Below are 21,159 nucleotides of genomic sequence, written 5' to 3' on the forward strand. Positions count from 1 at the left end.
ATCAAGGTCCAGAACAGCTCCAAAAGGCTGAGACATGGGGCCCATCCCAAGAGGGTAGAAGAGCTTAGAGCCACCTTGTCTGTGTGCACTGGGATGAAATACATCCTCTTATTTATGATTTTATTTCTACAAAAAAATCTTACAAAGTTAGAAAAACTAAATCATATTGAGGTCTTCATCTAATTAATTGCCTCTATTGCAAATAATACGATCACATGACACTGAGAGTATCTTGGTCACCGTAAGGATGGTGTCCAGAGCAGCGGCTCTCCCGTGCCAGGGCTGTCTGGAACAGTCTTCGTTTAGTACAGCATGTTTTTGTGTGTGCTTTTTTTTTAAGATTTTATTTTTCCTTTTTCTCCCCAAAGCCCCCCGGTATGTAGTTGTGTACCTTTAGCTGTGGGTCCTTCCAGCTGTGGCATGTGGGATGCCACCTCAGCATGGCCTGATGAGCGGTGCCATGTCCACGCCCAGGATTCCAACCTGCGAAACCCTGGGCCACCGAAGCAGAGCGCGCGAACTTAACCACTCGGCCACGGGTCGACGTCTAGAGCCATGTTTTAAGAAAGCTAAAGATGCTCATCCAGGGGGAGTCAAGAGACCGGGGGTGTACAAAGGTGGCTTTATGAGAGATGATTAGAGAGCAAGGGGCTCAGATTAGAAAACAAGAAGTCTTAGGAAACTGTCCTTTTGCTATGAGAAGTTTACCCGAGACAGTTAACCTCTCCACGCCAACCGCATCTTACAGGTGAGGACACTGGAGCCCAGGGAAGTGGGCTCAGTGCCAGGTGGAACCGTCTAGTGGCGTCACACAGCTAGATGGCGGCAGAATCCGGGCCTGAACCACACAGCAGGCCCCTGGCTGAGTTACCCCCTTCACCGCAGCGCTTCGGTGCAAAGGGGAACCACAGTGGGGAGAACTCGCACCGCCTTCCGAAGGGCGGAAACTCTCTCTTCAGGCCGCGTCGAGGATGTGCACACTCGCTCCTCCGGGCCCCCCGATGCCTCACCCCGCATGCCTGCTGCAGCTCGTCTGCCCCCGCGGCGGCCAGCGTTACTAGGCCTTCAGATACTCACGTCGTCTTCTGACCGCCGACGGGCACGTTTGTGGGAGGGCTCCGGGGTGAGTGTTAATGTTCCCGGGAGTCAGAAGGTCTGGAACGTCATAGGGTCTGAATTTGAAAGTCTCCCTGCCCTCCAAAATAATCGCGCAGCCTTTGATGGCTACATTTCACGCTCAAGATAACCTTTTGGCTTAAAACTTGTTAAATCCAGAGACCTTGGGAAGGAGAGCATTTTAATCTGAAATGTCTCAAACCCTTTCTCTTCCCCTGCGCTGTTCACAAGCGTACCATCCTCCCAACAGTAACATTTCGCATGATCTCCAGAGATTTGGAAGTCGTGGCTTTTAAGTGAGTGTCAAATTCTTTCCTGAGATCAAACCATAGAAGCCAAGGGCTCCTGGGAATGCTTCGCGATTTCCCCGGGTTTGGCCTCAGGTGACTGGGACCCGCGACGCGGACGGTGCCGCGTGGGACTTGGGCGCCCCCTGGTGGTCGCTAGCTCGTACTGCAGACTTGTGCCGACAGGCTCCTTAAAGGATGTGCGCTTTAGATTTTGTTCCTTGAATTTTAAACTAAACTAGATAGATCGTGGTGGTGATGACGATATAGATAAATACATACATGGATACATAGATACATACGCGATAGATAGATAAACAGCTTGCCTAAATCCAAAACGTAGTACTAGAAGGCAGGGGGCTGTTGGGGTGACTCCGTCCGCCCACGCACAGCCCTCAGGCGGGGCTGCAGATGGAGAGGAGCCCCAGCCTCACAGCCTGGGGAACTTACTCAGGTGCGTGAGTGGGTGCCCACGACTGGGCGGGACCGGGCGGGTCACGGGGCCTGGCGCGTGCTGCAGGAAGGAGGGCCGAGCCGAGGGAAGCCGTCTCCAAGCTTACCGTGCGCTTTCCCGAACCTCCCCGTGCTTCCCGATCATCTGGGGAGCGTTTGAGAAACGGATTCCCAGATGCTTTCCCCAGGAATTCTGGTTCCGTGGGTCTGGAACGGGGCCCTCGTGGTTCTGTCGAGCAGCCAAGTTTACAGACCACACGTCCCTGCCTCTCATCCTGTTCCAAGTTAAGCCGCCACAAGGGCGGAGAGAAAACGCTGGATGACAGGGGAGCACACCACATTAAACCATGGCCAACAAGGAGGAGGGGGCCCGCGGGCGCCCATGACCACGAGGGCCCAAAGCCGCAGAAGGCCCTAGACCCCGGTGTCACAAGGAAGACGTCGTGATCCTGGGAGGGAGGGCGGCGGGAGTCCAGCACGCGGACCGGCTGAGGAGGGGTTTCTCACGGCGCCCCTCGTGTCATTCTTCACTCGTTCTTTCTCTTTCTTTTCTGAGGCTTTACTTCATCCATTTGAATGGCGCACCCTGCCTTCACCATCGTCACCATCACCACCATCATCTTGCAGAGCAACAGTGGAGCGGGTCCCGGTCAGACCTGCCAGGCCCGAGGGTTGGGTTTCCAGCCCCAAGCTTCCAGAGGCGAGTTCTTTCCCTGGCGACGCTACCTCTGCAGCCAGGCTCGCCCCGCAGGACATCGGGGAGCGGCGCTGCCGTCGCAGGCCGCTGTGGAGTTTACCTGCAGTTAAAGCAGGTTTGTCTTACCCCCGCCTGGTGAGGGTGCTGCTGCCGAGGCGGGCTGCTGGACCCAGGTGGGCGCCCCCAGGTGCCCGCAGCACCTGCGCTAAGGGACTGCCAGAAGGTGAGGGGAGAGCGTCCTGGGGTCAAAACAGTGGAGGCCAGATCCGCAACCAGGAGCAGAGAGGAGCCCTGGGCCAGGAATAGAGGCTGAATCTGAGTCCCACGGGAGCTGCGGGCACTTAGGAACAGAGGAGGTGGAAGGGGGAAGTTGGAAGGGAGCGCGAAAGTGAGTCCTGGGTTTCAACCGTGCATGCACAGCGGGAAGCTCCAAGGTTTGTTTTGTTGCGGGCCAGACAGGTGGTGTGTGGGCTTTACCCTAATTAACAGCGCTGGGCAGAGGGTTGATTGCAGGTAACTAATCAGTAATTATCTATAAAAGGATTGTGGTGGGCGGGAAGAGCACTGGTCTAGAGTCTGGAAACCTAAGTTTTGACCCTGACTAATTGTGACCTTGGACAAGTGACCTTTTGTGGCATCAGATTCCTCATCTATGGGGTAAAGAAGCTGGATTAGATCAGTTGTTCCCGATGCTCCCTTTGGGAGCTCTCAAAAAATACTGAAGCCTGAGTTTTGCACCCCGAGATGCCAACTGTGACTGGTCCACTGTGGGGCCCCGGGATCATGTGTTTTTTAAGCTCTGGGTAATTCTAAAATTAATCTGTAGCCAGAGTGTCGAACCACAGACTAGGTGAACTCGATGCTTCCTTTGGGTTTGAAAATTTGATGAGTCTGTGTTACAGCTAGGGTGGTCAACCATCCCAGTTTGTCCAGGATTGTGCCAGTTTTAAAACTGAAAGTCCCTTCTCCCAGAAGCCCCTTCAGTCTTGGGTCACATTCCACATCATTCCTCTCCGACATCAGTACAAAAAGAAAGAAGAGAGCATGCTCAGAACTCCCTGAGGTGTGTGTTTCTGTGTGTGACTTCACCAGGCCTGTCGGGAAGCAAATTTATGACTCTGCTATTCACTTGCTACATAGTTGCCATGTGCCTAGTTAAGTACACATTTGGGAAACGCCTACCTTGCATGGATTTCTAAAGATTATATATCAACCATCCTAGCCTGTTTCCAGTTATATATCAACATCCTAGCCTGTTTCCCGTTCTCCAACCTGATGCATTCAGAAGTATGCCTTTTCTTTCCTTTCTAACTCTAGTAAAACAAAGAAACATTAAGAGCAGAACAGTTTTAAAAGACATTCATTCATTCAACAGGTGTCTGTCTAACGTCTGCGTATTGATTCTTCTCATTCTCCACCCTGCATCCAGTCCCCGACCAAGCCATTTTTTGTCCATCTTGAAAACATAGCCGCTCTAAGTGCCCCAACTTCTACCTGAGCGCGGTGGCTCCCAGACTGGAGGGGCAGCCGCATCTCCTGGCCGGCCTGTTAAAACTCTAATTCCAGGGCCCAGAATTTCTCATTCCGGAGGTCTGGGGTGGGACTGATAATTGGCGTTTCCAGCAAGGTCCCAGGTGTCATGCATTGCATTCCAGAGCAATGCGTGGAGAGCTGGCAGGGTGGGACATTGGGCTCCAGGACAGGAACATGACTCTTGGGCTATGAGCTTTATTTTTTTTTAATTGTCGTAAAATACATATAACAAAATTTACCATCTTAACCATTTTTAATAATAGTGATAAGTACATTCACATTGTTATGCAACTGTCAGCACCATCCATCTCCAGAACTCTTTTCAGCTTGCAAAACCAAAATTCTGTCCCCATTAAACATAACTCGCCACCCCTCCTCCTCCCAGCCCCTGGCACCCACTATTCACCTTTGTCTCTGAATCTGATCACTCTGAGTGTCTCTTATAGGTGGAATCATACAGTTATACTTGTGTTTGTCTTTTTGTGTCTGGCTTATTTCACTGAACACAGTGTCCTCCAGATTCATCCATGTTGTAGCATGTGTCAGAATTTCCTTCCTTTTTAAAGCCGAATAATATTCCGTTGTATGGATATACCACATTTTGCTTATCCATTCCTCTGTTGATGGACACTTGGGTTGCTTCCATGTTTTAGCTATTGTGAATAATGCTGCTATGAACACAGGTGTACAAATATCTCTTGGAGATTCAGCTTTCAATTTTTAGGGATTTATACCTAGAAGTGACGTTGCTGGATCCTATGGTAGTTCTGTTTTCAGTTTTTGAGGGACCTCCGTTCTGTGTTCCATAGTGTCTGCACCACCTCACATCCCCACCAGCAGTGCACAAGGGCTCCCATTTCTCCGATTCCTCACCAACACTTGTTATTTTCTGGGTTGTTTGATAGCAGCCATGCTGGGCTGTGGGCTTTTAAGCTACACAATTAAGGAAAATTGTGAAATTGTAGTATTTAAAAATCCTTAGGGGGAACTTAATGGGGGAGAGAAGATAAATGTACTTTGAAACAGAAATCTTCTGACCTGTGTTTCACTGAGACTTCTGCTGTCCGTTCCCTTTACCATTACTCTCCGTTCTTACTTTTTTTTTTAATTTTGCTCCCATCTCTGTGCATTCCTCGTTAGCTCTTATCCAACCCCCCATCATATAGATGATCATCTTGCCCACGTGACAAGCTGTTTCTGTTCAGAACTACTGGAATCTTTCTGAGCCAAGAGGCAGAATGAACTAAATTCTCCATCAGATTTTAAGCAGTGGAATTTTGGGTGAGTTCTTGGGTGCTTCTTAAAATACACCCATCTTTTTCCAAAATGACAAAGTGATTGTTCTTTGGTTTATAAAAGTTGCAGCAGGCATGATATATGGGAGTCCAAGGTGTTACTTTTTTTCTTTGCATCTGCTGAGAACTATCTGAATACTTTCTCTTATCCAAGTGACTGTTGTTTGAATGCAGATCTGCCAGGGCCTTTCCATAAAGGTGTGTGCTTTGCTTTTGTTTGTGTGGTTGCCACTAGCATATACCTCAGTCTCCTGTTTTGGTCCTTCTATCCCTGAACTAGCAGGAACCCCTGAGCAGCAAAAATTAGGCCTCCAGTTAGTCCAGGGCCTGAGCCGGCCCTTAACACGGCCCGTAAGTAACGTGACAGAACTCCGTCCCCCGCTGCAAGTTCGGCACTCAAAGTCCACGACACCTGGTCCTCGTGCACCCCAGCTGCTCCTCCTGCCCTCGTCCGAGGCGTGAGGGTGGATACGCCGATCCTCTGGCTCTCTGTTTTGGTTTGACTCCCAGATTTCCAGTCGGCTTTAAGTTCCCGGTGCACCGTGAGTTCCTCGAAGGCTGTATCTTACTCCTCTTGGAAGAAGCTTGTCTGGCTCATGGAAAACTCTCAAAATGTTTGTTGAATGAGGATGGCGCAAACCTAAGCCTGCTTTATACCTGCTTTTCAGTTCAGCTTTTTGAGTGCCTGGGGATGTGAACGCCTTTTTATTGATAAGGGTTGCCTAAAAGAACTGAACCTGTATGATTTCCTATTAGGATGTGGTTCTGATACTATAAAACTGCCCTGCTTGAGTCCATCCTGAGGCCACTGTGCCCTTTATCCAAATTCCCGGTCAGAGAGGTTGAGACAGAAGGGCACTTCTGTTCATCACGGACTTTCCATTTCACTCCCTTTCTTTAATGGCTGGGAAAGTACTGAGCAAGCCTCACATTGTTTTACTGCTCCTGCCTTGGGGGAGCCTGGCCTGGGAGTAAGGGGGGCCTGGGGAGCCAGCCTTTGCTGCCCCTGAGCTCCCCTCAATTTTGGTTCCTCAGGTCTCTTGACTCAATTGGCAAACTTTCTGCTCTGCTGTAGAACCCTTGCTGTGGGAAACTGGGTTGTAGTCACCATGATGCGGGACTTGATCCTGGAGGAAAACAGACATCCTGAGAGGATTCCTGAATTCTCAGAGGGCCTTTTTTTCTTGCTTTTTCCCCCGGCCCTCAGTTAGCTCCCTGTGTTAAGGAAAGCAGCGTTTAGGTTTTATAAATTGAAGTTAGGTGTGTTCCTCTTAACAGCTCATCAGAGACCAATTAGAGATGATTTTCAGTTCCCTGGGCAGTTTTCCAACGTTGGAAAGTAAGTCATTCTCTTCCTTTCGTTGTTGTTGAAGGTATCACCCTTCCAGCTTGTGATAAGCTTTATTTTGGTTTCGTTCTTGTTTACTGAGTTCTTACCTGAAGCAATACTACCTGGCAAGCATAAAACTTCAGGTGTGTTGGCCAAGAAAAGGGCTCTTCTTAGGAAAGATGGCACAGAATAACCAAGTATGGTCTCGCTTGCTGCTTCTCGTTGGCCATGGCTGGACCCACAGAAATTTTTTTTTTCTTCTGTTTCTTCCCCTTTTCCCTCCCCCCTCAGCTGGCTCTCTCTCCTGAGTTTGTTAGTGCTTCCGTCTGTCTGTTTTCTCCCCCTGTACTAAGACATTACTTGACACTACATTCCTCCTTGAGGCTCCAGGGCACAAAGAGAGCAGGGCTGGGCCAGCCGCACTCCCCTGTAATCACAGTGACTGGGTGAGCACATCCCCATGGTCACTTGGGGCTGACGCTCACGAGGGGAGTGACTCAGAGTGACGCAGCATCTGTGGCTCCCTGCATGAGCAGGTGTCACAGGGCCAATGCAGAAATGAGCTTGGGTGTGTCCATCAGGAAGGCCCTCTACAAATTTTGCGAATGCCATGTGTCCCCCTCCTTGAGAAGGATAAATGTGTCAAACGCTAGTTCTGAGTGACGGTGCAGGGTCGCAGTCCCTCCTGCATGCCCAAGGAGGCCTGGGTGGGCCGAGACGAGGGCTCTGTGAAGACATCTGGAACCACAGAAATTGTATTGAAAATCAAGCAATTAACCCTTCAGCAAATTTGTGACCTTTACTCCAATTTGGGGGGATTATGGGTTTTTAACAAATGATTCCAGGCTGAAATATTTCAAAAAGAAAGGACAGAATGTATTCTAGAAACTTCAGACCTATAAATTTGATACCAATCCCGAACAAAATGGCTTACTAGACACATAGTTAACAGTTATTGCTGAGATCCAGCACAGATCCATTAAACACAAGTAGTACTAACTAAACACACCTCTTATTGGGATATTAGGCTAAATGATCAAGGTATGGCAGATGCATTAACGGCACACAACTTTAGAGTTTTGGATCCTGGCCTGTGTCACTAGGAGGAGAGATTGGTGGGATCACACAGGAAATCCAGTATGGCCTGCAGATAAACGGGCTGAAGAGACAGGTCCGAGCCACAGATATTAGAATTGCTGCTTCTTTGCATTAAGCAAGAAGAAGGTAAGATGTAAATATCAGAAAAACAAAGATAGTGGCCCACAGAAAAGGAAACAAAGGTTGTCCTTTGTCCTCACAGTTAATAGAGGGTTTTGTGAGTTATGGGTTTTGGAGATATCCAGAGGACCCAACTGACCACTGAGAATGAGACTGAGAATGTTGAATTTTCTGTCCCTTAAGGGTTCGAGGCAAAAATCACAACAGTGGACAAAAGGACGTGCCTAGAGGAGCCACATCAGATGAGGAAGCCAGATCAGAGACACCCACCCACCCGTGCTTTTTGGCCCCCATGAATAATATGAGGACCATTCAAATAATTGGAATTTGAGAGTTGTGGAATGAGTTCTCAACTTCCCTGTGGCATCTACTGATATAATTATATGCATACATATGCAATTATTAACTGTTAATTAAATACCAATATAGGGGTCAAGAAGGTAATATTATCCACCTAATATAGGCTCTGGCAAGTTGTTCCAGACAGATGTACCCGAGATAGAACACTCCTTCTATGCCTCAGATTATCCTCTTTGACTAAACAGCCCCAGGAGTGACACTGGTGAAGGGAGGAATGACACCATGGCCCTGAGAAATGAGCCAAACTACCGTGGAGATGAGCAGGGTGACATGACACAGACAGGTCATTCTTAAATGTGAAAGTTGTTTATGTCAGCACAGTCCCTCACAGGCAAGATGAAGGTATGTAGGTTTGGGGAGAATAAAGCAGGTACATTTCTGGCCTGTTCAACAACGTGAAAGCTGTTGTTTAAGAACTGCTGCTGTTCAGGCTTCAATATTCACAATTAATCAACAAATATCTCTTGAAAACCAGCTTTGAGGTCATCTGTGATAAAACTGTGAGTGATGCACAAAAATGGCGAGACAGAATCTTGACCACGATGAATTTACAGTGTGTAACTGCCAGCGCTTTCTTGGTTACAACGGACAAAACTCCAACTCACATTTGCTTAGAATAAAAAGTTGGAGGGGGGACTTATTGGAGGCATTCTAGGGGGGCTTGTGGAGTCAAATGAGGACCTTAATATGCAGGCTCAGGAAGCTGGGAACTGGGACCCTCTGGGCACCAGGCAGACCAGGACCAGGGACTCAAGCCTCCAGGACTTCCTCCCAGGTGTCGCTTTAGCCTCTCCGGCTGAAGATGGGTTTCTCCATGTGATAGGCAATGTGGCTCCTGCACATCCAGCCTCCCGTGTGCCTTCTGACAGGTCCCTGACCAGAGAGGAAAGGAGGTTTCTCTCCCAACTTTGAAAATGTCGCAAAAGAAATTTGGCCATTGGTCACTGTGGCCAGGGATGAAGTATTATGATGGACCCAGCCTGGGTCCTGTGCCCAGCTCTATAGCAAGGGTACTAGGTAGGGTCCTTTATGAGAAGGAGAAAAGATTTGGTGTCAGACAAAATCAAGTCACTACATAGTCATTCTGGCGAGATCAGACTCATGGACATGAAGCAGTGGCAAGAGCATGCCATCATGGGCCAAGGAAGTGTGCAATTGATACAAGGCTGGGGTCATCTTCTAGCCTGTGTGGCCTGCTCGTGGTGACCACACCCCACTGTGGCTCTTTGGCTACTCAAGCATCGCAGAAACACTGGCGAGTCTTGGAATCACAGGAAACATTTAGTTAGGGAGCTCACAGGTTCCTTGTTTCTGCATCAGAATGACCACAAAGGAGATACTGTAGTTCATAGATTTTATTTTAAAAGGTTTATTAAACATACTCCTTGATCTCACCAACTCTGCAGTCCTATGTGAGTCCTCTCTGGTCTGCCTCTGGGCAGAAGATGTCCTGGATACCCCAAATATTGTCATAAATTTGTATTTTGTTACTTCTCTTTCTTATATTTGATAGCCCCTACTCCTACCCCACCGGATGGCTATTGTGGAGTCCTTGAGTTAATGTTTTACTGCTCCCTTCCCAGACTTTATCACTAGGGAAGTGTTGGAAGTTGTGGCGGGCAGAGACAAGTGGGAGTTGGGTTCCTGGGTTTTGAATGTTGGCCCTCATATCTAATCAGTTTAATCCAGTGCTTCTCAACTGGGGGCCATTTTGCCCCTCAGGGGACAGTTAACAAGGTCTGGAGACATTTTGGTTGTCACACTGGCAAGAGGGGTGCTACTGGCATTCTATGGGTAGACACCAGGCATGCTGCTAAACACCCTACAGTGCAGAGGAGAACCCCACAACAAAGCATTATCTTGCCCAAAATGTCAGTGTGCTAAGGTTAAGTCTTGGTTCTAATCCAGCATGGAGTAGGAGTCCAGTTCTCTGGAGGGTTAAGGACAGGTGTGGGATAAAGTGGAAAGACTGCTGTGGATGTTCTAGGAGGGCAAAGAGAGTGCACCCAAGGACCTTCCTCCCTCAGCCTGCGGCCCAAGGCCATCAGTGACATTTAAGTGGGGATAGAAAAAGGCATCTTCAAAACACTCCTGATCTAACAAACTCCAGAAACGCAGCAGCAGCCTTGGGCCAAACAATTCCCTTCGGCAGTCCCAGGCTAAGCCCCCACCAGGCTGCAACGCCATCCCAGTCTACCTGCACCTTTTATCTGGCTCGTGCCCTGGCCCCAGGGCCTTCACTTGCCCTGCTCCCAGACTGGCGAGGCTGGCCCTCGAAGAGAGACTCACTCTTCTCTGGCGGAAGTGCTTGACAATTTGATTTCTACATTAAGCCTTTGCTGAGAAATCCCAATATCCATACATTTTGTGTGTTTTAAACCAAATTGACTCTAATTATTAATGTTGCCAATTCCCATGAGAAGAAAATGTGAGATTGTAAGCCAGCTCTTATCACTGGAAAATTTCACCATGGGACACAAATCATGAGAACAGGACATATTTCAACAGGGAGCGACACTGAGAAAAATACCACTTAGATATAATTATATTTCATCAAAGACACAATAGAATTGGAGGGGAGGAGATGAGAGAGGCTTGTTCTAATCATGGAGCCCTGAGGAGGACTGACCACAGAGAAAACATGCATTTAAGAATGATAAGCAAACTGTTTTGCTGAGGACATAGGTGCCATCTGTCCATTCATCCATCCATCCGTCCATCCATCCATTCATTTACTCATTTGTTCTGACTTTCTACTCAGTTCAGGAAAGGCACAATGCTAAAGGCTCAGAGGATAAAACAATGGCCAGGATGATGATTCCCCACCCTCAAGGAATTTATGACTGCCTGGGAAGCCAGCTATGTGCTTGCCCTGAGAACTTCTGCTTTCCCATATGGGAGTTCCAGTGTCACGCTGTCATGTTTCTGATCCAAAAACTGAGCCAGATTTCCTTCATTCACATAGTGGTTGGGGTAGATGGGAAATAAAAGGGTGAGAAATTCCATTTCAACTGGAGTGTAAAATGCAGATCTGTCTCGTGCTCCAGGGGGCACCATTACATAGAATACACCTAGATCTGTGACTCTGGTGGTGGGTGAGAACATGGCTTTTCTTGTGTCAGATACATGGGAATCAGGGAATTTTAGAGAAGTTTGCTGTCTTTGGGGATTCACGAGGCGAGATTCTTTGAGATTTTTTTTTATTAAAGTACATACATCAAGGAAAGTGCACAAATCTTAAATATACAACTTAATGAACTTTTGCATAGCTATACACTCAGGTAACCACCACCTAGATGAATATATAGAATCTCTCCAACCCTCCAGAAAGTTCCATTTCCTAGAGCAATTCCCAGACCATACCCCCTCCCATGGGCATTCTTCTGACTTTATCATAAGTTGGTTTTACTTGTCTTGAACCTCATAAAAATGGAATGATCTAGTATGTGCTCTTTTTCGTCTTCCTTTGTCTCATGTTTCTGTCTGCCCATCATCCAGATCGACGCACTCAGCAGCAGCCTGATCTCTTTATTGCCACGTAGCATTCCACTAAAGAACACATTCCAAATTATTTATCCGTTCTCTCAGTGATGGACATTTGGGTTATTTACAATTTGGAGTTGTGATGACTAAGACTGCTATGAACATTCTTGTACGTATTTTCTGGCGGACATGTGTGCTTATTACTCTTGCTGTACATCCAGGAGTAGAATCTGATAGTATTTTTAGATTCTAAAAATATTCGTAGATAAAATACACTAGTTTTTATCTCTCGGTGTTTATACAGATATTTATTAAAGAGAGATCTAGCTGCAGCCCACAGAGTGTTTTTCATTGTGACTGGCCCCAGTCTGGAGAAGACACGCTGTTTTGTTCTCAAATCACGTGATGAACAACATCCATATTTATGCTGCATCACGAACAGAGGAGACCGTGATGGGAGTTGGTGTACTTTGCCCCCTAAAGTTAATTGGTTAAATTTAATTGGTTAGAAGAGAATCCATGTGTGTGTACATGGAGCTGGCTCTGGAAAGATTGTGTTTCTTTTGAAAATTACAGCTGGGTTCCTGTGGGACAACATGGTCAAAGCCTTGGGAGCCCGCTGATCTATTATCCTGGAGAACACGGAGACGGGGTGAAGGTGGGACCTCAGGCTTGATGGCTGACTGGGTGAGGAGCGTGAAGGAGCAGGTGCAGAGATAACCCTGAGGTTTTCCATCTGAGGATGAGAAGGAGAATGCTTATGCTATTAAGAGAAATAAGACAATCAAGAGAAAGAGGAGCAGCATCACCAACTGACTCGCGCTCCTGTGGCAACGTGTAAAGAAAATTCATCTCTTTATTTCTCCATAACCAGTCTGAATTTTCACGTGAGACCTCACCTTCTCGGTAACAGGAAAGTACACTTGAAATTTAAGCTTGCCAAAGAGTGGCACCTCAGTCTCTTTTGGATGATTTGATCTCTTGAGTGAATGCTTAGTTTCCACCACCCACCCCAGCTGCCTTTTCTCCAAGAGGCGTCTGATGTGGGTCGGCCATTGGAACCAGCTGGAATGCCTGGGGTCTTGATCTCATGGAGGTAAAGTTGATTATAAAGTTTGTAATTGTATAAACTATAAAAAAATGAATTGCTTGTTTATTTAATGGAACATAAAAGCAAGAATAGCCAGGAAGTCCCTGGAAAAAACCAACAGAGGTAAGGGAAAGAGGAAAATATTATAAAACCTCTCTGCCTAAATCAGTGTGGTATTGGCACATAAATAGATACACAGACCAAGCAACAGACTCAAAAATCTAGACAAAGACCCAATTGCGTATGGCAACTTAGTCTATGAAAAGGAGGCATCTCAGATGAGCAGGGGAAAGATAGATGTCTTAGGTTGTTTTAGGGTACCTGGGCAGCCGTGCGGAAGAAGATACAATTGGATCCATTCTTTATATGGTGCACTGAGATAAATTCCAAATGGACTTAAATGTGAAAAATTAAGCCCTACAACTGCGAGAAGAAAACATGGGTGAATTCCTCTGTAAATTATGTAATAAGAAAACTTTCCTAAAGTTTAAAATCCAGAAGCAATGAGAGAAAAGATTAATAAGTCTAATTACATGAAAAAAGTTTGCACAGCCAAAAATACCATGAACACAATATAACAAACTGGGGAAAAATATTGTAGATAAAGTATTATTATCCCTAATATATACATAGCTTCTAAATTAAAGAAGAAAAAGGCCACAAATCTGTAGAAACATGGACTAGAGATAGAAACAGAAAAGTCACAGAAAATGAAATAAATCCAGATGGCCCCTAACCATTTAAAAAAGATTCTCAACCTTGCATATAATGAGAAAAACGCAAGTTAAAACTCAGCAAGATGCTATTTCTCACATAGCAGACTGACAAAAGCCAAGATGTTTGACGACATATTCTGTTTATTCTGTTGGCTGAGCCTGGGGGAAGTGGGCGTTCTTACATGGTGCTGGTGGGACTGCAAAAAGGTATAATTCCTTGGAGGGGACTTTGGCAATATCTAGCAAATTACATGTGCATTTACTCACTGAACTGGCTTCCCTGCTTTTAGGTATCTATCCCGAAGATAGTGTGGCAAAAATATGAAAAGACACATGCACAAGGCTATCCTTGCAGCTCTACTTAACAAAAGATTGGCAAAAAGCCGACCGTCCACCAGTAGGGATCTCATTGAATTACTTCCATTTACAATGGAGAGGTATTCAACTGAGAGAAAAGGAAAAGGAAATATTGCTATATACTACTACTACATAGTTATGTCTGGATTATATCGATAAGTGGAAAATGCAAGTGGAGAAATGTTAATATACCATTTACGTGATAAAGAGGAGGGATGTGAATATACATATATATACCTACACACATATATATTTTTCTATGAATATATCTAAACTTGTATTTTTTAAATGGAAAAATAAACCATAAAGAGAGGAAAGGTTACTGATAGGGAGAAAAAAGGGAATAGGGTTGAGGGAATAGGTATAGAAGCTGGTCTTCTCTGACCGTACCTTGTCTGGTAGATTTGATTTTGAAACCAGGTGACTATTTTGTACAATTATTTTTAAAAATTAAATTTAAAAAGTGAAGATGAAATTCCTAAAAATTGAAAGCCATGAAACAAATGAATCTGTCTATTGAGCCAGTGACACAGTGCACACAGGTGAGATATTTCACTGGACTTTATTATTTATTTATTTATTTATTTATTTATTTTGAGGAAGATTAGCCCTGAGCTAACATCTGCTTCCAATCCTCTTCTTTTTGCTGAGGAAGACTGGCCCTGAGCTAACATCATGCCCATCTCCCTCTACTTTATATGTGGGACACCTACCCACAGCATGGCGTGCCAAGCAGTGCCATGTCCGCACCTGGGATCCGAACCAGCGAACCCTAGGCCACCGAAGCGTAACGTATGCACTTAACTGCTGCACCACTGGGCCAGCCCCTCATGGGACTTTAACTCATAGTAATTTGACCGTATATCTATAGTCAGATGGATCCTAAGGACAAAGAAATACCAAAAGGAAAAAAACCCTGCTTTCAGTAATTGTATTGTTGATGATAGTGTTAGTATTATTATTTTGAGATTGTTGTATATGGATTATGAGATGACGCAAACCAGTAATTATAGTGGTGTCACTGAGAACCAGGATTTGGGCATGGGAAGAGGAGTTATAGATATAAGACTGGTAAAAAAAAAAAATGTGGTCTTGAATTTAATTTGGATACATAAATATGAATTCATCATGTATTTTGTCTTTTCAAAAAATATTTATTTATTCTGTCCATTGAAAAGACCTAGAAACAACGATCGTTCCACTAAGATTGAGCACTCCAAGCGCCCAGGGTGTGGTATTTAAATACCATTTCCAACTGAAAGGAACCAGGGGCAGAATTCATTTCTCCAGCCTTTCCTAATCAAATTGTACCTCATCATAAGCTACTAGTTGAGGAGGGGAAGTTTCTCTTTGAAGTAGTCTAGCTAACAAATGAAGAAGGAATAATAGAAAGTCATAATTTTGCAACACCTAATTAATGGTTCTGGGCAATGGTCATCGACATCTGCTGATGTCACCAGAAGAGCGTGTGTCCTCGCCAGGAAGTCCAACCCGAACCCGAACAAGCCCCAGATTTAACCACCAACTTACAGGAGATATGGAGGACAGAAGAACATGTCAAAGCACCCCTTAGAGGCGTGATCAGCAAAACCAGAAGCTTCAGATTTTTTCAACAAATACATCACAAGGGGAAAAAAGGTGTTGAGGGGAATCAGTAAATTTTTTAAAATAGGAGACTTATCAACCAGTTGCAATGAATGGATCTTAACTGGATCATGATTCAAACAAACCGTAAAACAACCAAGGACAATTAGGAGAACTTGACTACCAACTGGCTATTTAATGATTTGGGGGGTGGTAGTAAGTGGGGCATAGACGAAACACGACTGTTGATGGATTGAGAACTGTTGGCGCCGGGCAGCGAGCACACAGGGAGTCTTATGCTCTTCTGTCTACTTTGCACATGTTTGGAATTTTCCAGAATAAATTATTGTTTTTGAAAGCCCACGCTGGACATCAAAAGCTGAATATTACCCTCCTCCTCTTTGCATTCCTCCTACAACCATCCTAACTTTCCTGGAGGCAAATGAACGGTCAGAAACCACACAGAAAGGATTGTAATAGAGAAAAGCAACTGACATATTTCCAAAAATGTTATCTCCATTTCAGAAGATTTTTTTTGATGGAAGATGATAAGTCCCATCCTACATGTGTTGAGTTTGAGATTCCCAGTTCCAAGCAGGAGTTGAAAAGACAAGGCTTCAGGGTGGAAGACATATCAGGGTGGAAGCTGTGGAAGTAGCTGACGTGACCAGCAGAAAAAGCACAGGCAGAAAAGAAAAAGACAAGGACTTAAGAGAGAGTCTCTTCCTTCCTTCCTTCATCTACTCACTCATTCAAAAATATATGAGGTAAGTACTCATAAGATCTCAGAACCTGGGGATGAAAAGATGAAAGGTGGGTTTTATTAAGGAAGAAAGGCACTGAAAGATATGAAAGCATTAAGTTCTGTAATCAAGATACACAAGAAGTACAATGGATACACAGAAGACCTTTTAAGTTTGCCTGAAGAAATGTTCATGTTTAGGAGGCCAAAGAAAAAGGTGAAGCCAAGGCCAGTAGCCATGTCTCAGTTCTGTCTAATGAAACTACTGAGGGACTTCTGTGAAGATGTTTTTCTGCCTACTAAAAGGAAAGTTCTTTTCTGCCCACCTCCTTCCTTGCTGCTTCCTACTTTTGAATGCAGTGTGAGGCTATGATACCTGGTGCAACTGCAGCCATTTTGTGACTGGTATCCAACAAGCATGAGAACAGAAAGTCAACATACTGAGAGTGTTTGAAAGTGCCTGGATCCTTGATGATGTTGCTGAATTGCTCAACAAGTCCTAAACAGCCTACCTCTATACTTGTTAAGTAACAATATATGTTCTTATATTGAAGACATTGTTAAGTCAAGTACTCTATCACTTGGAATGAGATGAACTCCCAACTGTTCTAGTGTCTCCTCCCTACCAAATCATGAATTACTTGGAGAAGCAATATTGCATAATGGTTCCAACAGACCTGTGCTGATGTTTATGAGAGTAATGACACCAATGAAAGACTGGCATGGGCAGAAGCCAGACTCTAAAGGAATGAGTGGGTGGTAAATGTTAGCTTCTAGGAGACCTCCCCCCCACCCACTGAGAAAAAGGGGTAAGGGTCAAAGCCACATACAGGTGGAGTCAGAAGGTAGGAGTTAAATGAGTGTTCTTGCCCTCTGGGCGTTCCCTCTCCGGGCTCTGTCTTCCCCATCCCTTCTCCTGCCCCACAGATGATGTCTCACAACAGACCAGGGCTGCCTCCTGCTGACAGCAGCACAGCACTCTTCTTGTCAAGAAGAGGAAAGAAGGAATGACATCTTGAGAGAGTGGCAAGATCAAGGAAAGAATTCCTTTTAGGGTGGGAAGACTTGAGCATGTTTGCGGACTGCAGCGAGGGAGAAACTGAAGGGGGAGGAAGAGGAAATAATTGATGGAGCACAGTGAGGGGTTAGAAGGGATCAAAAGTTGCAGAGACGGGGAAGTATTTCTTTTTGTGGAAAAAAAGGCAAAGAGAAGAGAATATACAGAGAAATGTTCAGGGGAAGAAAATACAAAGAATCTTCCTAGCCGACTCAGTCTCAGAAAGTAGTGTTGTAGCTGTGGAGAGATTGAACAGGCTGGTCTCTGGTGCCTCACAGACAGCATCTCCCTGTGGCTCCTGGAGGTGAAGGGCTCCGAACTCAGCCCTGTTTTAGAAGTCAGTTTGTCAGTGACCGGAACTGACGCGGCTGAGAGCGCGTGTCTTACGCTAACCCGCGTGGCCCCTCCCTGGGCCTGAGTCCTGTTTCCAGAGCTTCGGAAGCCACTCAGCTTTCTCAAGCTTCAGTTTCCCTATTTTCTTTCTTTTTTTTTTTTTTTTTAAAAGATTGGCACCTGAGCTAACAACTGTTGCCAAACTTCCTTTTGTTCCCCCCTTCTTTTTCTCCCTGAATCCCCCCAGTATATAGTTATATATTTTAGTTGTGGGTCCTTCTAGTTGTGGCATGTGGGACGCCGCCACAGCATGGCCTGATGAGCGGTGCTGGATCTGCGCCCAGGATCCAAACCAGTGAAACCCTAGGTGGCCGCAGTGGAGTGCGTGAACTTAACCACTCAGCCACGGGGTGGCCCCTCCCTATTTTCAAATGATTTGGAAAGCAATACTTATCTCAAAAGGCCACTATCATAATCAAACTGATCATTTGTGAATACATTAAGCACAGTGCTCAATCAAATGTTAAGTGTTTTAATTAATTTATTCAACAGAATGATTGAACAGCTGCTGTGTAGCAGGCACTGTGCTGGTGTGTGGACACACATCTGCAGATAAACTGACACGGGACACTTGTCTTCATGAAGCTCTTGTTAGTGCTGCCAGGGGAAGGATAAGTGCAATGGGTCAAAATTCCCATCTGAGGAACACCAGGATTTCCCTCCTGGGAACGTGGCCGTGAGGTTCAGTAAGACACATCCGCAGTACGAAGCCGGATGATGCTTTACGTTTGTGTCGGGAATCATAACTGCCAGGTGACCGATCAGTGCAGTCAGCTCTGCAAAACAAGATCAGAATGTTGCTCGGTAAATGGAGAGTCACGGTAAGCCGTGTCCCCAAAATTCCTGTCTGCCCAGAACCTCAGAATGTGACCTTATTTAGAAAGAGTCTTTGCAGATGTCATTGGTTAAGTTAAAATGAGGTCCTACTGGATTAGGATGGGCCCTAAACCCAACATTTGTGTCTTTATGTGAAGGGGAGAGGCCACAGACAGACAGAAGACAAACGGACACAGAGAAGAAGGCCGTGTGAAGACGGAGGCAGAGAGTGGAGCGATGCCCCTGCAAGCCCAGGAAGGCCCAGAGCCACAGATGCTGGAGGAGGCTGGGAAGGGCTCTCTCCTGGAGGCCCCGGAGGAAGCACAGCCCTGCCGACACCTCGAGTCTGGACTTCTAGCCTCCGGAACGGTGAGAGAATAAATTTCTGTTGGTTTTAGCTCCCCAGTTTCTGCTAATCTGTTAGAGCAGCCGCAGGAAGCTCACACAGGGGAAGGCGAATCTGCTCAGTGTGACTGGCTTGTGGTTCTTGTTGTGAAAGCGCAACGAGGCGGCTTCATTACGGGGTTGTACCCACCAAAGCCACATACTGCTCCTGTTGGCTGATTATGGCACCTTCTCCCTGCACAGAGCTGGGGCCTCAGCCCCTTTTCAGGGACTTCAGGATGACCCATCCCTCCTGCTCATTCTGTCTTTCCTCAATAATTGATGTGCTTTCAGTAACCCTCCACAGTCACACATGCCCAGAGCACACCGTCTCCAGGGTTTTTCAGATGGAACCTCACCCATTGCATTTAGATTGTTCTTTATTTCGCTCAGAATTCGGGGGTCCTGCCCATACCCTCGTGTACTGGTCTCATGTGGTCTAAGCATGCGATGGATGCTGTTCAGGAGAGCTGGGGTCCTGGAGAGAGCGTGGCTGGGCGTGGTCAGGACAGGGTGAATAGAGAGTAAGGAGGTTGCCTCCCTCTTTCTTGCCTCTACTAGGCGAAGGTGGGTCCGGAGACTTAGCCAAACTCTTGTGGGAAGACAGTAACTGTGTAAGTATCAATCCTTTCCCTTCGGATCCCTCTTCCCATGTTCTGTGTCATTTGGATTTAAAAATAAATTGTGTCTCAAAAATGTTGGGGCTACCTAACAATGATCTTCTCGGAATTACTCTGAGCCTCCAGAAGATTTTAATTTCTTCTTGATGAACTCGCAAAAGGCCTGTTCAGAAGAATAGGAACTTGGCTTTCTATTTGGGAAACAACAGCAAGCGATAAAATAAACACAAGTATAGGTACCTGCGAATATCAGGATGGAAAACACATAGCTGAAAGAAGCGTGAGCGCCTGGTTCCCCGGCTGCGACCCGCCCCTGTCGGAGTGCAGCCTTGCTGTCGTCGCTCTCCGTCGCAGGAAGTGTGTACCTTGACGGACAGCTGTCCGCCTGGTCAACCCGGGTTAGAGTTACTCGAGTTTGCGTTGGTCTGCCTTCTTTAGGTTGCCAGCCCCAGGGGTCAAAGACGACAGGTATAAATATTTGTAGTCCCAGGACAGTGCTTTGCAAGCACTCAGTAAATGCCTTATGTTGATAAAAGGTACTTCCGTAGTACTTGTGTTTTGGTCTTTCGCTATTAACACCATTACATTAAAACCTTTTGTTAACTGCTGACACGTGATGTGTTCAAAACACACTTGGTTTTCTCTCCCATTGTCCTTTTAAACGTGTCCGCTGAAGGCAGTTGTCCCTGGCCATGGATGGAATGTCGCAGACCCCTGACTCCTCTGCTCTCTCTTAGATGCACAGCTCCGTGTCACTGCAGGGTCCCGGGAAGGAGCACGCTCAGCCGAACGCGTCTACCAAACCCTTCAGCCTCCCCTCAGAGTCAAGACCCGCTTTCACTCCCAGCCCCACGCTAAAGTAGGTGGCAGGCTGCTCTCCGGGGAGGACAGGGGCGGGGGGGGCGGGGAGGGACGGTCTGCGATTTCGGTTAGCGTCCGGGAGGAGAAGCAGGGGTCGGGGAGGGGTCTGGATCGAGGGTGGCGGCTGAGCTGGGCGCAGAGGCCGGAGGGAGGGGCAGAGCCGCTGGCTCCCTGCGTCTCTGGCCTCAAGAAGGAAGCCCTCCGTCTTGCAGCATGTAGTTAAGCTGAGTCCCAGTGCCAGTGCCACCCTGCCCCGCCCCGAAGGCAGAGCAGCCGGCGGCGAAGAGCCCGCCCGGCTCCCAGCCCGCCTTCCGCAGGCCCGCGGCGCCCACGCTCCGGAGGCGCAGGACCCAAGGGGCCCAGAAAACTCAGCGGTCAAGACAACGAATCTTGTGATGCAATATTTTAAACAATCAAAATTAACGGAAAAAAATCCACCATGAACAAGACGTTACTAATTTTTCCTTTTGCCTCAGGCTCCAATGTGGTTAGCAGAGCTTTTACTAATCTTTATTTTAAAATTTGGATATTTTGCTCATCATGGATTTTTGTCATTAATTTTGAGCTTTAGAATTATTGCATTAAAATATTATTCATTTTAAATTGCATTATAGCTGAGTGCACGTGAACACGTTACACATGAACACAGCCTTTAAAAATGGCCACCTGTAGTATTATGTTAAGCGAAATAAGCCAGACAGAGAAAGACGAACTCTATATGACCCCACTTATAGGTGGAAGTTAACATATAGACATGGAGAACCGAT

At 46.4% G+C, this 21,159-nt stretch overlaps 2 protein-coding genes across 2 annotated transcripts in view; one reads left to right on the top strand and one right to left on the bottom strand.

Moving 5' to 3' along the window:
- The window catches only part of CHRNB3 (cholinergic receptor nicotinic beta 3 subunit), a 33,278-nt gene extending 31,974 nt beyond the window's left edge, over window positions 1-1,304 (bottom strand). The window contains exon 1 of the mRNA XM_008507102.2: window positions 392-1,304. The gene's annotated coding sequence lies outside the window, so the exon portion shown is untranslated. The remainder of the gene's footprint in view (window positions 1-391) is intronic.
- LOC139079992 (uncharacterized) lies at window positions 1,016-20,995 on the top strand. The gene is made up of 7 exons (XM_070598093.1): window positions 1,016-1,123; window positions 1,500-1,566; window positions 2,250-2,668; window positions 18,686-18,896; window positions 19,473-19,525; window positions 20,269-20,390; window positions 20,605-20,995. Exons 1-7 carry the CDS (start codon window positions 1,016-1,018, stop codon window positions 20,609-20,611), a joined length of 987 nt encoding a protein of 328 aa, XP_070454194.1. The 3' UTR covers window positions 20,612-20,995.
- The last annotated feature ends 164 nt before the right edge of the window (window positions 20,996-21,159 follow it).

This window comes from Equus przewalskii, chromosome 28, assembly GCF_037783145.1.
Source record: "Equus przewalskii isolate Varuska chromosome 28, EquPr2, whole genome shotgun sequence".
NCBI classification, from domain to species: domain Eukaryota; kingdom Metazoa; phylum Chordata; class Mammalia; order Perissodactyla; family Equidae; genus Equus; species Equus przewalskii.

Coding starts and splice junctions, on each gene's coding strand:
- LOC139079992 (XM_070598093.1), top strand. CDS start 1,016: ATGCCTGCTGCAGCTCGTCTGCCCCCGCGGCGGCCAGCGTTACTAGGC. Junction 1,567..2,249: donor CCCCTGGTGGTCGCTAGCTC/GTACTGCAGACT, acceptor CATGACCACGAG/GGCCCAAAGCCGCAGAAGGC. Junction 18,897..19,472: donor GACTTCTAGCCTCCGGAACG/GTGAGAGAATAA, acceptor TGCCTCTACTAG/GCGAAGGTGGGTCCGGAGAC.